The sequence below is a fragment of the Podarcis filfolensis genome (assembly GCF_964270895.1).
Source record: "Podarcis filfolensis genome assembly, chromosome: 12".
Taxonomy (NCBI): domain Eukaryota; kingdom Metazoa; phylum Chordata; class Lepidosauria; order Squamata; family Lacertidae; genus Podarcis; species Podarcis filfolensis.
Window position 1 is genome coordinate 21746901 of NC_139614.1, and position 16463 is coordinate 21763363.

Here is a 16463-nt window from a genome sequence, read left to right on the forward strand (position 1 = left end):
TTAACAAGAAGCTGCCCACTGCCCAGGTGATGCAGGCTGTTGTCCTTTATGGCTTCAGCTCCTGCATCTCCACCAGATGAGGAGGGCAAGTGCCTCACTCTCCTTGTGAGGCCCCCCTAAATGGCCAAAAGTTGGGAACCTTTGCGTGGCCTGTAAGTGAGGCTGAGTTCTGCTTAAGCTCAGCCCTATTGGATTTCACAGCTGCAGCCTGAAATTGTACATCCCAGAAACAGATGCATCACCCAGACTCCTGCTCCTCTGTTTTCCCCCAGGTCTTAGACCTCTCTGTCCAGGTGTAATGGCTGTGCTCCAAGCTGAGGCTACTATTTCCCCATCAGACTAACCTGGTCTCTGTCCTTGATTTTTGGCTTTTGCTTTGTTATACAGGCTGTTTAGGATCGCTTCTGAGAGACTCATGGCGCTTTGTACGCCTGATCCTTTACTAGGCTCTTACAAGCCGTGGACCTGCTTCTGTTTTCCAGGTTCTCCTATACAGTGGACAACTTGATATCATTGTGGGAGCCCCACTGACGGAACGGTTTCTGCCGACTGTGCCGTGGGCCAAAGTGGAAGAGTACAAGAATGCCGAGAGAGTTGTATGGAGGGTGCGTGCTAAAGATCCAGACGTTGCTGGCTATGTGCGCCAAGCAGGTGAATTCTATCAGGTAAGGGGGCGGGGATGCTAAGATTTTAAAGAATCACAGTGCAAATTCAGCTTTGTTTATTTGACTTTTTCCAGCTGAAGGACTCGCTTTTCTCTCTAACACCAGGTGAAGTGAGTTAAATTCAGGCTGCAATTCTGTGCGTGCTTATTATGGAATATATAGCCCCCACTGAGCTCATAATACTTCTGTCGGAGTTAAACCTCCCATTCTCTTGGTTGTGCACTACCAGTGACCTAACTTGAAGTGAAACTATCTCTTAAGCACCCTGCATTACGAAAGATGTTTGGGAATTGTCAGGGAACTGCCATCGGCTCAGGAGTGGGGGGGGGGGAAGGCGGACGGATTACAGAGAGCCCCCAAAGATCGTGGGAAGCAGCACCTCCTCAGCGGAGGAAGGAAGCCACACTTCTAGTGGGGAGGAGGTGCAGGGCTTGGAGGATGCAAGGCGGTGCCAGGACACCTTGTCTGGGCAAAGCGGGGAGGAGGGAGGTCCCCCTTTACCCAGGCCTTCCTTGCGCAGAAGACTTTCGCGCAGAGAGGGGAGGCGTAGGCTGGGGGTCAAGAGACTACTCTGCTGCGGAAGATTCAAGGACCGCCCACTCTCAGATTCTCTAGTGAATGAGCAAGACGTGGAATAGAGGCGCTCTGCATTGTAAAGGTTTTTAGCACCAATAATAAAGCTTTAGAACAAACCAGTGAGGCACCTTGCCTGATTGCTCTCGAGCAACCATCTGATAGCCTTAACAGGAATGTAGGAATCAGATGCCTGATCATTTTCTCCCCACCAACCACCCCCACAGGGACTCCAGGAGTAGGACGAGATTGCTGCTACAGATCTTGATGTGATAGATCTCATTTCCGAATGTTTGTTGTTTGACTCCTGGTGTGGGTTCTCTCTGGCAGGGAAAAATGAAAGCTTTCCCTGCAGCTTTTAAAATTGATTTCGGCAGCAAAGCACTGAGCATGCGGTCGGAGCAGCTATCCTTGGTCAGTGTTTCTATCCTTGATCACTGTTGACAAAGATGACATTTGCACTTGGCTGCTGGGGGGGGGAGGGGAGGGGAGGGGAGAGGCTTAGACTTTTCTAGGCAGCAGCTGCAGACAGTTAGCCAACTATTTGTACTGCCATGCAGTGACAGATCACAAAATACTGCATCTGCGGGCATCTGAACACGCTTCATTTTTAGCCCTCGTAAGCAGGCTCTGCTCCTGATCCTCCAGTTTCTGTAACATCTGAGTCGTAAAAAAAGAGAAGTATTTACACAATAAAGCTGTGCACAGGGGTAAACTAAATATTAAAGGCCTTTCCCATCTTCTGCTATGTCCCCTCCCCCCAAAAAAATCTAAAGAGAGTCAGTATCTCATGAAGAAAGGAGATATTCAAAAAGTGACTATTGAAATGTTACTAATAATAATAATAATAATAATTTATTTATACCCCAGCTATTCTGGGCGGCTTCCAACAAAATATTAAAATACAGTAATGCACCAACCATTAAAAGCTTCCCTAAACAGGGCTGCCTTCAGATGTCTTCTAAAAGTCTGGTAGTTGTTGTTCTCTTTGACATCTGGTGGGAGGGCATTCCACAGGGCGAGTGCCACTACTGAGAAGGCCCTCTGCCTGGTTCCCTGTAACTTGGCTTCTTACAGTGAGGAAACCGCCAGAAGGCCCTCGGCGCTGGACCTCAGTGTCCGGGTAGAACGATGGGGGTGGAGACGCTCCTTCAGATATACCGGAGCAGTTAAATAGAAACGCCAATTCTTCCAGCCGAAAGAAGACAGCACTGTGGAAAGTATTCAGTTTTTATTCAAACGAAGTCTGGACCAGTGTTAGAAACTGAGACATGAAAGCTAGGAGCTAAATGGCACCTTAAACCCAAGTTATGGGCGCCACAACAGAATGTCTAGGCTGAAAATGAATGAACTACAGCTAAAACCTTCTGATCATTTTTCACATGGTCTAGTCCTCATCTGAAGACTGCAAGAAAAGAAGCCATGCTTCCCCTGCCTGCCTCCTTAATATTCTTATGAGGGTCCCTCAAAACGCTGCCTTCCTGTAAGGGCAGCTGAGAGGCAGAACCTATCAGCTTGCCTGACGCTGAAGTGATTTCTTGGAAGTCAAGCAGGCAGGAATTTCTCCTCCCACGCCCTCAGCACCAGCAGTCACAGTTTTAATCTGAAATCTTACGTGCAGTGCCCAGAGCTCAGAAATTGCTCACGCCAATGAAATTCCCAATCTCAGAATGTGCCTAGAACAATGGGAGTTTCAAACGCTGGTCAGGACAGAGAATACAAAATTCAAGGCACCTTCTTACCCCATGCCCAGATCCTTCCAAGCAATATAAACTGGATAACAGAATGTGCAAACAACTCATAAACAGCCCCTGGACTCCTCATGGTCACTTCTAATTGGTTACACCAATTATTGGAGTTGCTTTTTCTTTACAACTCTCCCTATCTTGTCCCGGTTTTGTCCTAACTCAAAAGTAGTTTCTGTTAAACTCTTAAAGGTTTGAGATACTTGTTTTCCTTCCTCCCATGACTATTAAATTGGGAGGTGCTGAATCTGCGTTTTTAGTGCAGTGAGGCTAGGCTTGTGTTCTGCTGGTGTAGCATTCACCTGTTTGCTTGTACAACAGTTCAAAGAATAGAGATTGCTCTTAAGCAGTTAAAATCATTTAAGTGCAGCACGACTAAGAACTTAAATGATAGGCATCTCATAAATCACATTTATAACCCAGAGTGTATTTCAATTAGAAAACTTGGATTTTGTTACTCTCAAATATACAATTAAAAAAACAACCCAACCAGCTGAAATCCTACATAGAATGACTTGTTTTTGCTGGAATTCATCAACACCTTTTTATTTTGGGCTTCGCTGATATGCATGACATGAAGGTCTTCTGAAAGTTTTAACGAAAGCTTAACTTAGCCTATAATAATATGTCACTACTTTCAGATGGAAGGAAACTATTCAGGCAATTTTCATCAAATGCTTCTCACAGGGACTAAGTATAAACTGAAGTGTTATCTTTCACAGTCTCTTAAATTTATAGGCTTATAGACATTTTATTTTCCAGTAAATGCTTCTGAGAAATGGCCTTGTGAGTCAGAATGTGGGTAATATTTACTTTACCATTGCTTTACTGGGGTAGTGTGTGTGAGGATCAACCAGAATGAAATTTTACAATTAACAGGCTGCTTTAAAAACAAAACAAAGCAAAAACTACAGTGATTTAAGAACACGGCTAGCTTGGCTTCATTTCAGTATTAGTAGGAGGACTTAAATTTCACTTGCTTTCAGGGGAGCTTAAAATTATGTGGCTGAGTACTTTTCGGAAACTGGGTCCTTTGGAGGATTTTGGGTAGGTTACTAAATTGGAATAAGTAACTGCAAATAAACATATTTCTAATTGAAGGAAGAAGCTGCTGAATAGATTTGGGATAACTTCTGCCAAGGCCAGCTAGTTCCCAGGAAGAAAAATCTTGGCTTCACTGAAGTCTTTGTTAGTTCCTTTGTCAGTTTCTTGCTTCATTCTTTGAGGATGAGTGAAGTTCCTGATACCACGTAGAAATTATCCACACTTAACTTTTGCCCTGCACTTTCTTAGGCAGAGATCTGCACTTAAAAGCTCAGTGTCTAAACATTCTTTTTTGCTCTGGAACTTCCCCCCTGGAAGCCTGCTTCTTAGCGCTAAATTGGAGCAGAGGTCAATTTGGGTTCTCAATGGATTGCTGTTTGCTCCTATTGAGCTTTAAAGAATGGATTTTCGTACGGAAAACTCGGGGGCAAAAAAGGGAATTTGGACATGGAGCGCAGACCATGCCTGGAAAGAGCAGAGGAAAGGTAAATGTGGATAATCCCATAGTGTGGTGACTGTTTTCTAGAAGCTTCTATGGGTGTCGTGGTTTGTTTAACTGTTTTACATGGACTTTCTCTAAGCATGCAAAGTGCCTATAGGATAGTGTTCTTGCGCTAGCGTGGTCATATTTAGAATATGGATAGAATGTATTTTTCAGTAAGTTCCCCAGCTATCAAATACCTAGCATCAGTTAATGGTTGAAAGGAGCTGGTCTATAGGTCAGTGGTAGAATATTGCTTTGCAGTGTTGAGGTCCAGAGTTAGGTCTTGATGAGCAAAATTCAAAGTGTTGGTGCTGACCATTAAAGCCCAAAACGGCTTCGGCTCTAAATACCTGAAGGAGCTTCTCCACCCTCATTGTTCAGCCTGGACACTGAGGTCTACCTCTGAGGCCTTCTGGTGGTTCCCTCACTGCGAGAAGTGAGGTTACAGGGAAACAGGCAGAGGGCCTTCTCGGTAGTGGCGCCCGCCCTGTGGAACACTCTCCTGTCAGAAGTCAAGGAAATAAACAACTATCTGACTTTTAGAAGATATCTGAAGGCAGCCCTGAACAAGGAAGTTTTTTATGTTTGATGCTTTACTGTGTTGATGTTTCAATTTTCTGGAAGCTGCCCAGTGTGGCTGAGGCAACCTAGTCAGATGGGTGTCATATAAACAATTTATAATTATATAGAAAGGCCACCAAAGTGGGCGTCTGGAAAGGAGCTGACTGTGTACATAGTCAGAGTACATAGGCAGCTGGCTTATATCAAGTTAGACCATTGGTCCAAATAGCACAATGTTGTCAGCACTGACTGGCTGGGTTGCAGGCAGAAGTCTTCCACAGTTCTACCCGGAGACCCCAAGGATTAAACCTGGAACCTTTGGCATGTGAAGAATGTGTTCCACCACAGACCTATGGTCCTTCCCTGAAGGTTAAACTATTAGTCTGACCCATTTATGGGGTAGTTCTTCATGCTCAATGTCTGTCGCCTTGCTGGTTTCCTTAATGGGCACCCACCCTTTCTGAAGTCTACATTCATGATCTCGACACACCTGTGAGTTATTATTTACCCCCTTGTGTTGCAGCTCTTAAGATCGTACTCATCTGCTATGCCACAGCTGCAGCCTTGCTGAAGTGCTGCCTGAAACTTGGCCAGTGCTTGGAACAGTGCCGTGGCAAAGATTTCAGCTCCTGTTCGTCCAAGTGCACTTGTTCGGCTTGGTTTTGAAGAAGTTTTTAATATTGCCAAACTATCAAGAGGCAGAGATCTTCTTCAGGAAAAACAAGCCACAGGCATCCTGCAATCTGATCAGCATGCATTGAGACTAGAAACTCACCCAACAATCTGGGCAGACAGAAGCAGCCTTATTTTAAAGGGGATATTCTCTCACTGTTGCTCACCAGTGATCCTTCTCATCCTTTCTCCTTGCCAGTCACAAGTTTCTGCTTCCAGCATGTTCCCTGCTCCATAGTTCCCTATTCTTCTGGTGTTCTTTGAGGCTCATATTATTCCCCTCTTTTGCACACCCAGCCCCCTTTTGAGCTCAGACTCTCTTGAACTGCTGTCATCTTGCCTATAGGCATAAATGAGCTAAGTCAGGCTTCCTCAACCTCTGCCCTCCAGATGTTTTGAGACTACAATTCCTATCATCCCTGACCACTGGTCCTGCTAGCTAGGGATCGTGGGAGTTGTAGACCAAAAACATCTGGAGGGCCAAGGCTGAGGAAGCCTGAGCTAAGTTATCTGCTTTTGAGGGAATGAATGAAATTTGTTGGAATTTTCTGGCCCAGCAAGGAAATAGCAGCTCCGCATTAGTATTCCACACGGATCTTCAGAATGACACTGCAGAATATTCCCACAAAGCCACAGCATCGCTTAAGCCAGTCATGGGCCGGCGATGCTGGTTTGCCAATGATTTTAAGTAAAGCAACATTTTGGATTTCTTTCCTGGGTTCTCTCTGCCGTTTGCCTGTTCAATCCCTATGGCTGCGCACATCTGTTTTGCACTATTCTGCTTGCTGATTTAATTGTACATGGCTGCACATGCATAGATATCTGAGAGGAAACCACAAAGAGCCACTTGTCCAAAGACAGCGAAGCCAAGGAACTGATGCTTGAACAGATTTCTCCTAGAACAGACTTTTATTTATTTCATTGCTTGATAGCCATAGCACTTAATCTTTTAATGCTGATGTTGAATCTCTCTCTCTCTCTCTCTCTCTCTATATATATATATTACTGTGGCTGATTTTAAAATTCCTTATGATGTCAAAAACGGTTACGCTCCCATGTGTGCGGATGATTTTTGTTCTAAATCCAATGCATAGTGATAGTGGTGAAACAGAAGCACAGACTTCTTCTTCTTCTTCTTCTTCTTCTTCTTCTTCTTCTTCTTCTTCTTCTTCTTCTTCTTCCCGTGGCTTTGGGATGTGGTAGCCATGCTAAAGAGGATGGGGCCCAAACCAACGGGTTCAAATTACGAGAAAGGCAGGTTGGACTAAACAAGTAGAGTGCAAACTGTTCGACAACAGACTGGACTCTCCTTTGTTAGAAGTTTTAAGCAGAGGCCGGATAGCCACTATCTGGGATGCTTTAGCAGTGGATTGCCTTCATCAGCATGGAGTTGGACTAAGGGTGTCCTAAACTTGAGTCTCCAGCTGTTTTTGGACTACAACTCCCACCATCCCCAGCTAGCAGGCCAGTGGCCAGGGATGATGGGAATTGTAGTCCAAAAACAGCTGGAGACCCAAGTTTGGGAAACCCTGGACTAGATGAACTTGGAGGCCCCTTCCAGATCCTTATGTTTCAGTGATTTGGCTCCAGATCCAGGCAATTTTCTTTCTTTCTTTCTTTCTTTCTTTCTTTCTTTCTTTCTTTCTCTCTCTCTCTCTCTCTCTCTCTCTCTCTTTCTCTCTTTCACACATGTATTCCCACGCACTGCTGTGAGCGTCCATTAAACATTCTAGAAGTTGATCTCCCTTCTGATCCCTTGAAGATGCACGATCAGGCGCCACACTGACATCCCACAGCCGCTGCCCTCCCCTGCTTTCAAATACAGAGGTCAAAGAGGAAGTTTGGGTCACAGTAAATGTAAGCAAAGACCCTGTATTCGGCTGTTACTTTTTTGTCGTGCATGAATGCCGTTTGGACTGGCGCCCTGTGAACTCTGCTGGCTGATCCCACCCCCACCCTGCCTCCACTACTGTATGTTCCTTTTGAAGCTGCGTGGAGAAGGAGAAATGCAGCTGTTTACTGCTTTCACTGAAACTGTGTGTGTGTGTGTGTGTGTGTGTGTGTGTGTGTGTGTGTTTGTGTTTGTATGTGACTTCAGTTTTTTGCAATTAGGACCGAAGCCTGGAACAGCACTGCCGGCCTCCGTGGAGCATTTAGCAATGTCTAGTCATGGCAGTGATAGGATTAAAGAAAGAGGAGGTCTGTCTGGAACAATGTAAATTATAGCCAGCTCTTACGATTCAAAGGGATCCCAAAGCCAAAGTAAAATTAGGGTGGTGGTTGTGGTTTTAAGCCAGTTAACATTGGCTTATAGAGTGTGTCCCAAATAAATTACCACATCTGGTTCCTGCAAGGGGAAAGACCGGCAGTGGAGTGAGCATGAAACCTGAACTCTTTCTCACCCTAACTAAAGTATAGCGGCTGGGTCCATGCTTCATTCCTGTAGTTTGACGTCTCTACTTCTGGACTCGCAAATTAATCGTGCAGTGTTAATTGAGAAGGGGGAAAAAATGGGTGTGGGTGTGTTATTGTTCACGACACAATCCCTCCTCCTTTTTGGTTTTTAAAATATTCACCTTGTTTCTAAGTTTTGCATGTATGCTGTTGCTGCAACTGCAGCCCAATTTCAGCCCCCTTCCCTTTCTACTCCTATCCTGCCAATAATGGAGGTGGAGAAGTTCTCGCTGCTTCTAGTAATATTGTGTTGTGTCCTAGTAAAATAAGCTTTGCCAACAAAGGTCCGTATAGTTAAAGCCATGGTTTTCCCAGTAGTGATGTATGGAAGTGAGAGCTGGACCATAAAGAAGGCTGATCGCCGAAGAATTGATGCTTTTGAATTATGGTGCTGGAGGAGACTCTTGAGAGTCCCATGGACTGCAAGAAGATCAAACACATCCATTCTTAAGGAAATTAGCCCTGAGTGCTCACTGGAAGGACAGATTGTGAAGCTGAGGCTCCAATACTTTGGCCACCTCATGAGAAGAGAAGACTCCCTGGAAAAGACCCTGATGTTGGGAAAGATTGAGGGCACAAGGAGAAGGGGACGACAGAGGATGAGATGGTTGGACAGTGTTCTCGAAGCTACAAACATGAGTCTGACTAAACTGCGGGAGACAGTGGAAGACAGAAGTGCCTGGCATGCTCTGGTCCAGAGGGTCACGAAGAGTCGGACACGACTAAACGACTAAACAACAACAACAACAAAATAAGCTGGGAAGGTAGCTCAATAGTGGAGCATTTGCTCTGCATGTAGAAGGTCCCTGGTGTATCCAGTTTAAAAGAATCAGGTGGTGACTAGGGCAATATGGCCTGAGGCTGTATAAAGCAACTCCCTGAGGGCGGTGTGCTATTTCGAAGCACGTTGCAAGAAATAGGTCCACCACTCGGGCTGGGCAATATATCGATACATTGCCCAAATCTGGTTTGAAGTCCACATCATGATATCGATTTCATAATTTTTGACCTGGCAATATATTGCAAATCATGGTGCGTGGGTGTGTGCTATGCAAAAATCACAATGTGGGAAAAACAGTGAAGCTAGCCAATGCTTCTCTCAATTCCTGCAGCTCCTGTTAACTCGGTCAGCTCAGCTCTCCCCTGCTTCCTGCAGGGGGAAGCGTGTCACAAGAGCAGGCGCCAGCAAAAATCACAATACGGGGAAAACCATGAAGCCAGCCAGTGTCTCTACATAGCTCGATCCTCATGTCAGACACTGTGATATATCAGTACATCATGATGTTTAGCTGGTGATATATCACGATGTTGAAAACCAGGTGATGGGACGCGGGTGGCGCTGTGGTCTAAACCACTGAGCCTCTTGGGCTTGCTGATTGGAAGGTCGGTGGTTTGAATCCCCACGACGGGGTGAGCTCCCGTTGCTCTGTCCCAGCTCCTGCCAACCTAGCAGTTCGAAAGCATGCCTATGCAAGTAGATAACTAGGTACCTCTGTGATGGGAAGGTAAATGGCATTTCCGTGCACTCTGGCACTCGTCATGCGCCGGTAGCGGTTTAGTCATGCTGGCCACATGTCCTGGAAAACTGTCTGTAGACAAACAACGGCTCCCTTGGCCTGAAAGTGAGATGAGCGTCACACCCCATAGTCACCTTTGACTGGACTTAACCATCCAGGGGTCCTTTACCTTTACCTGAAAACCAGGTGTTCAGAACATGTTATGAAGGCTGTACTTTTTTTTTTGTATTAAAAACGTAGAAACTTGCCTTATCCTGAGTCAGACCGTTGATTTCAGGCAGGGAATCTTTCCCAACTCTACCAAGAGAAGACAAGGATTGGGGCTGGGACCTACTGATGCAAGTAGGACTACCCCATTGCAGATTTAGGAAGCTGTGTTTGCTGTAACAGCCTTCTGTCTCCGTTTACTCAGCATCTTGGTAATCGTACTTCTTCTGACATTGTTAGTTTCGATCTGAAGTACAAATCAGTGCTCCCAATTCAAACGGCCAAACTTTTGGAAAGGAAGAGGTTAATCATTGACAGTAGGCTTTTAACAAAAAGATCTGTAGTAATGCTAATGAGGAAATAGCCCAGTGACCTCTGGCAACCTGATGGACTCTCCTGTTCAGATGTGGAAGAGACTTCTGCTGCCAACTTGGTTTGAAAATATTGTAAAATCCAAATGCCACGTCGGTGTCCTTCAGCAGGCTCTGTGCTTCTGCAGGAATCACTGTGCCAGACAACTGCTAAGACAAGTCTGATTCTCGTTCACCTTCAAGGCTTTGGCTGTTGGCACCAGAAGTAAAGATCCTCTGGAATAATTTGAAGACACTGACTGATGTTGTTTGCTTTTTAGCGGTGAAGGAATATTACAGTGGTACCTCGGGTTACATACGCTTCAGATTACATACACTTCAGGTTACAGACTCCGCTAACCCAGAAATAGTGCTTCAGGTTAAGAACTTTGCTTCAGGATGAGAACAGAAATTGTGCTCCGGCGGTGCGGCAGCAGCGGGAGGCCCCATTAGCTAAAGTGGTGCTTCAGGTTAAGAACAGTTTCAGGTTAAGTATGGACCTCCGGAACGAATTAAGTACTTAACCTGAGGTACCACTGTATGTCTGTATGCTAAGGAGAAAACCTGTGAAAATGAGAATATGGACTCAGCAATGCAACACGGTTCTAAACATATTTGAAAGAGCATTATCATTTGATTAGAGCTAGCATATTATCTTATTTCACAGGACTGCTTCTGCCCAAAACGAGAGGTCGTCTGTTTGATTTGTACTTAGATTAGAGACTATGCTCCTGAGCCACATTACAGTCATTGCTCAATGAGTCCGTGGCTGAGCTGGATTTGCATTAGTATTTTTGGTTTGGATCCAACATGCCATACCATTGGGTGATTTTGGTCCAGTCGTAACAGATCGCTGAGCTGTGTATGAGCTTGTGTGACTTGATGGTCGTAGTGATGAGTTAGTATGCGGAAACCCCAGTTTCAAATCTTTCTGAGGCCTGCTGTGCATTTCTTGTGTACACATCAGATGCTTTTAAAATGTACAGTATATCTAAAACTGTAAATGAAAACACACATTCTGCAGGGGGGGGGGGAATCTGTTGTCTCATTTCACCATTTGTGATTCAGTTTATTTAGCTGCTATCGCTCCCTTTGCTCTCAGAATGCGGCAGACTTTTCACTGTATATTTTGTGCCAGAGCACAAGCGCATAAGACCAAGTACAATAAACAAAATACACCCAATTAAGCATGGAGGGCATGTATACATGCGACGTTGGACATGCCGTTTATGTATTCAAGGCATTTGTATATCTTCATAAATATTTATCCCGAGGAAGTTTACATTGCAAATTTCAATGCAATGAGCCACTCATTGACTCTGTTCCGACTACAGTATTTTCGTCGAACAGTATTCTCTTTGTCTTATTGCATTTCTTTTACTTAGAGTTGGAAGGGGACCATAAGGGTCACGTACTCCAGCCCCTCGCAATGTAGGAATCTCTTTTCTCAACATGGAGCTTGAATTTAAATTTCACATAAATTTAATGAGCAAATGCCATTTAATAAGAAGAACATAAGAGGTAGGACACAACCATTGTGGCTACAAGTCTTGTCCTCCATGAATTTGTTCAGTCCTCTTCCAAAGCCATCCAAGTTGGTGGCGGCTGTCACTGCCTCTTGTAGGATTGAGTTCCATCATGTAACTATGTGCTGTGCAAAGAAGCACTTTCTTTTGTCTGTTATGAATCTCCCAACATTCAGCTTCATTGTGTGGCCATGAGTTCTAGTTTTTTGAGAGAGGCAGGAAATTTTTCTCGATCCACTTTCTTCATGCCCAGTGCCGGATCGACGTATAAACTAAACAAGCTATAGCTTAGGGCCCCACTCTCTTGGGAGGCCCCCCAAAAAATTAAGAAAAAAAACACAGGATGTACATTTCCAAAATATAAGATAAAAAACAAATAAAATAAAACCTACATATTGCAACAGTGTTTTGTGTTGTGTAGGCTCCTATGATGTAAGGAATGGGCCCCGCCTGCTAGCCTGCTCCCTAAAATATCACTGGTTTGCTCATTTCTATATATAGGGTGCCTACATTCTGCATGGACTGGTTATTTTGTTATGTGCAAATGGCTTTAGATACCTATTAGGTCCAAAAATTACCATATAGGATTCAACACAAAAAACAGTGACAATTTGTTGTTAACAAAGAACAGCTGGACATATAAAGGGCCCCATTACCTTCAGTAGCTTAGGGCCTCATCAAACCTAAATCTGACACTGTTCATGCCATGCATAGTTTTATAAACTCTTCTATCCTGTTGCCTCTTACTTACGTGGTCTCTTAAAGTCTCAATTACTGCAACTAATTCCTCACAGAGCAGTCGCTCCCTCCCCTTGTTAATTTTGGTCGCCCTTTTCTGAACCTTTTCACAACTCTGCAATTTCATTCTGTGGGGATTAATGTGAGCTACAAAGCCCCTAATCTAATTTTTATTGAATGTGTTGGAACCAAACGTATGTCCTGGAAGCAGCGTTTTCTCTTATTTAAACTATATATATTTCTTTTTATAATTCTACAGGCCATTGTTCGAGGCGGAGGACACATCCTGCCCTATGACCAGCCAGAAAGATGTTTGGACATGATCGACAGATTTATATCAGGGAGGGGATTCAAAGCCTAATGGGCACTGAAATCTCAGCTTCAGTGCTGCAGCTCTTCTGAATTCTCCACAAGAGATTTTAGGGGCCAATAGGAAAACTTGTACTGTGTATAAATAAACTGTTTTAATCTGCTCAGTTACAATCTTGAGTCTGTTGTCCTTGTCACTGGCTCAGCTTTCCCTGCTGTGGTGCAATTTTGAACCTGGTATTACAGAGGAAACTTTTTTTTTGACATGGTTCCAGAATCCCTCATAGGCTGAACTTATTCACATGGAAAAAGGGTTACACGTTACACGGTTGAGACTATTGTTACATGAAATAGACAACGGCCATTTTTCATATGTGGGTGGGGGGGGTGTTCAGTTCCTGGCCCCCATGCGCATCAGCCTGTTCTGCCCCTTTTTTGCCCTCTTCCGAGTCCCAAAGGACTTATTCTTTGGCGGTCATGCGTCAATTGGATGTGCACACATTGGCCACTGGCTGTACAAAGCAGCTTTGAACAAACTCTTTCAGGATCCTATACGTAGCCAGTCATGCCAGCTGAGGCTTTGTGGGGTTTTTGAGTCTTTGAGTCTCAAGAGGGAACCACATAATTACAGTGGTACCTCGGTTCTCAAACTTAATCCGTTCCAGAAGTCCGTTCCAAAATCAAAGCGTTCCAAAACCAAGGTGCTCTTTCCCATAGAAAATATTGCAAAATGGATTAATCCGTTCCAGACTTTTAAAAACAACCCCTAAAACAGCAATTTAACATGAATTTTACTATCTAACGAGACGATTGATCCATAAAATGAAAGAAATAAAACAATGTACTGCAGCCACGGAATCAATCAATCAGTAGCTGAACTGGGTTCCACACAGTCACAAAAACAAAAAAAGAGAGCCACAAAACCACAAAATAAATAGTAAAAACAGACAGACCTCAGTGTAACACTCAAAACGGAAGTGTGGCACTCAAAATGGAGCATGTTTGGCTTCCAAAAAGAGTTCGCAAACTGGAACATTTACTTCCAGGTTTGCAGTGTTTGGGTTCCAAGTTGCTTGAGTACCAAGGCATTTGAGAACCAAGGTACCACTGTACTGTGGAACGGGGCTGAACTGCTGATGTTCTCCTGGCATGAGGTACATGGCTGGGCCTCTGCTCAACTGCCCATGTGTTAGAAGGGATATCTGAAGTGAAGACTTCAGATGTAAGTATGTAGCTTCTTCACTACAGATACCCATTTTAACACATGGCCTTCTCAGCCAGCACCATGCTGGCCTCACTTTTGAGTAATTGATATGTAAAAGGGGCTTTATTCTCTAACTTGGGGCTTCCCCTCATTGCTTTAACTCTACTGCAAAACAACAGACAGATGTATAAATGGAACTTTCTTTTACTGGACCCACAGAAATAGAACAAAAATAGGAACCCATAAAGGAACTGGAAGTAGGAAGAAGTAGAAAGACAAAGGAGATATTTATTAATCTGACGTGTTTTGGACCCTACTGTTCATTCTTCAGGGAAATTCGGGAAAATAAAGACTTGACATTTATATGTCCTGCCTCTCTTCTGAGTTTTCCCAAAGAAGGACCAGAAGAGTCTGAAATGCATTAGATTAATAAATCTCTCTCTCGTCTATTGTTTTGCTTCTGTGTAAGTGAAATTATTTAAAATAAATCTCCCCCCACAAAAAAATCCTTAAACCCCACCCCTTTCCAGTTTTTCCTCTTGTTTTGCTGTCATCTGTAGACTCCTGAACATCAAAAATAATCCACTTAATGATATTGTTGTACACACCTCACTTCTCTAAACAGAAGTTCCAGGAGCATGATACTTAACTGGGCTCTGTTCAGACGCCATTTTGTAACATTTGAGTTTATTCACAAGGAGTTTGTATGTAGGTGAACTAAGCTGCAGATGTTTTGAACTACGACTCCCACCAGCCCCAGCCCTCATTGGGGTTGATGGGAGTTGTAGTCCAAAGCATTTGGAAGGCTCTAGGTTGGAGAAAGCCGGTTTCTCCAAAACACAGTCCAATCCATTGTCTCACATCTGATCTCACAGGGAAAGACAGCCCACAAAAGGCTAGGAACCTCTGACTCTTCCTCACTATCTTCCTCAACAATTATCTGTCTTTGGTTCCCTTTTGCAGAACATTATCCTCGGCTGGGGAGGACAGGGGATTCCAAATCTATAATTCTCAATTATAGAAGAGATTTTAAATTACTGTGACCAAAAGCCTCCCGGGCCTATTCAGAAGCCTGTTTTGAGCTGAAAGCTTATTTCCGATGCTTCAGAAAACGAAAATAACAAAAGCCTGCAAATAGGAATAGCAAGCAAACTTGCAGAGTTTAATTTTCTGGATGCGCGATGTATGCACGCGCTGACAATTTGGTCCTTTCTCATGTATATTTTCATGATTCAGTGGTTGTTATCTCAAATGTCTTTGACAAAAAAAGGAGAGAAAGTGCATCTCCATCGAGCACTTGCTCATCAAATTGCAAGCGTTTTCAAAGAAATCAGCCTTGCCTTGGACCCTAACTGCTTACTGGTACTTCTATTGAACTGCTGAGATTACCAAGCCCTCTTTATGGCTCCCAAACAGACATCTGGGGGAGCCAGAGGACTTCTCTGGTTAGTTGCAATACCACCCTTAACTGTTACATATGCATATGGACTTACCCATTTGCTTAAATTGGGCTGGAGGACAAGGTCTGTGCCATGCCCTAGATTGGTGGAACCAACATCAAAATAGTGGACACTTTGTAGGTACCTGCAACAGATCAGGTGCTGCTGCTTCCTCCCAGTGCTGCTAGGGGTGAGCCTGCTGGACGAAAGGCCCCCAGGGTGGCTTTTCGCTGGAGCTGCCCTGACAACGCAGTACAGTGGTACCTCGGGTTAAGTACTTAATTCGTTTTGGAGGTCCATTCTTAACCTGAAACTGTTCTTAACCTGAAGCACCACTTTAGCTAATGGGACCTCCTGCTGCTGCCGCTGCGCCGCCGGAGCACGATTTCTGTTCTCATCCTGAAGCAAAGTTCTTAACCTGAGGTGCTATTTCTGGGTTAGCAGAGTCTGTAACCTGAAGCATATGTAACCCAAGGTACCACTGTACCGGCCTTGGCTCTGGACTTGCTTTCCTTAGAAAGGCACTGGATTATCACAGTCCAGTCGAAGCAAAATACAAACAAGAACTGCACCCTATCGAAAAACAAAAGCACCTATAGAGGTAAAGCTCTTATCACCCCAAGATTATTTGTTTTCAGTCCCAGTGCCTTTTGCATTGCATTTATTTAAACAGTATGTACGTACCGCTTAGCTGTGGTCATCTCTATGCGGTATAAAAGAAATGCAATACAGAAATGTTAAAAATATTTAAAACTATAAAACCAGGCTTCAATTAAAATAGTTCTTCTAAAAAATGAAGATAACCAAATAAAATTAAAAAACTTTGAGGAAATAAGAGAACACATTTCAGACTGGTTCCAATACCATCAGTTATTTGAAAAATTTAAATCTGACAAACAAAAGGGGTTCTCAACAGAAATTTCCCGATTCGAATCTGATCTTGTAAATTCTAAAAGAAAAACTCTTTCCAAAACT

At 44.0% G+C, this 16463-nt stretch overlaps 1 protein-coding gene across 6 annotated transcripts in view; it reads left to right on the top strand.

Moving 5' to 3' along the window:
• The window catches only part of CPVL (carboxypeptidase vitellogenic like), a 67348-nt gene extending 54329 nt beyond the window's left edge, over positions 1 to 13019 (top strand). For all 6 annotated transcript variants that reach the window (XM_083578771.1, XM_083578772.1, XM_083578770.1 and 3 more), the window contains exons 12-13: positions 483 to 665; positions 12796 to 13019. In XM_083578771.1, coding sequence (XP_083434897.1) covers positions 483 to 665; positions 12796 to 12897 — 285 coding nt within the window. In that variant the 3' untranslated portion in view covers positions 12898 to 13019. The remainder of the gene's footprint in view (positions 1 to 482; positions 666 to 12795) is intronic.
• The last annotated feature ends 3444 nt before the right edge of the window (positions 13020 to 16463 follow it).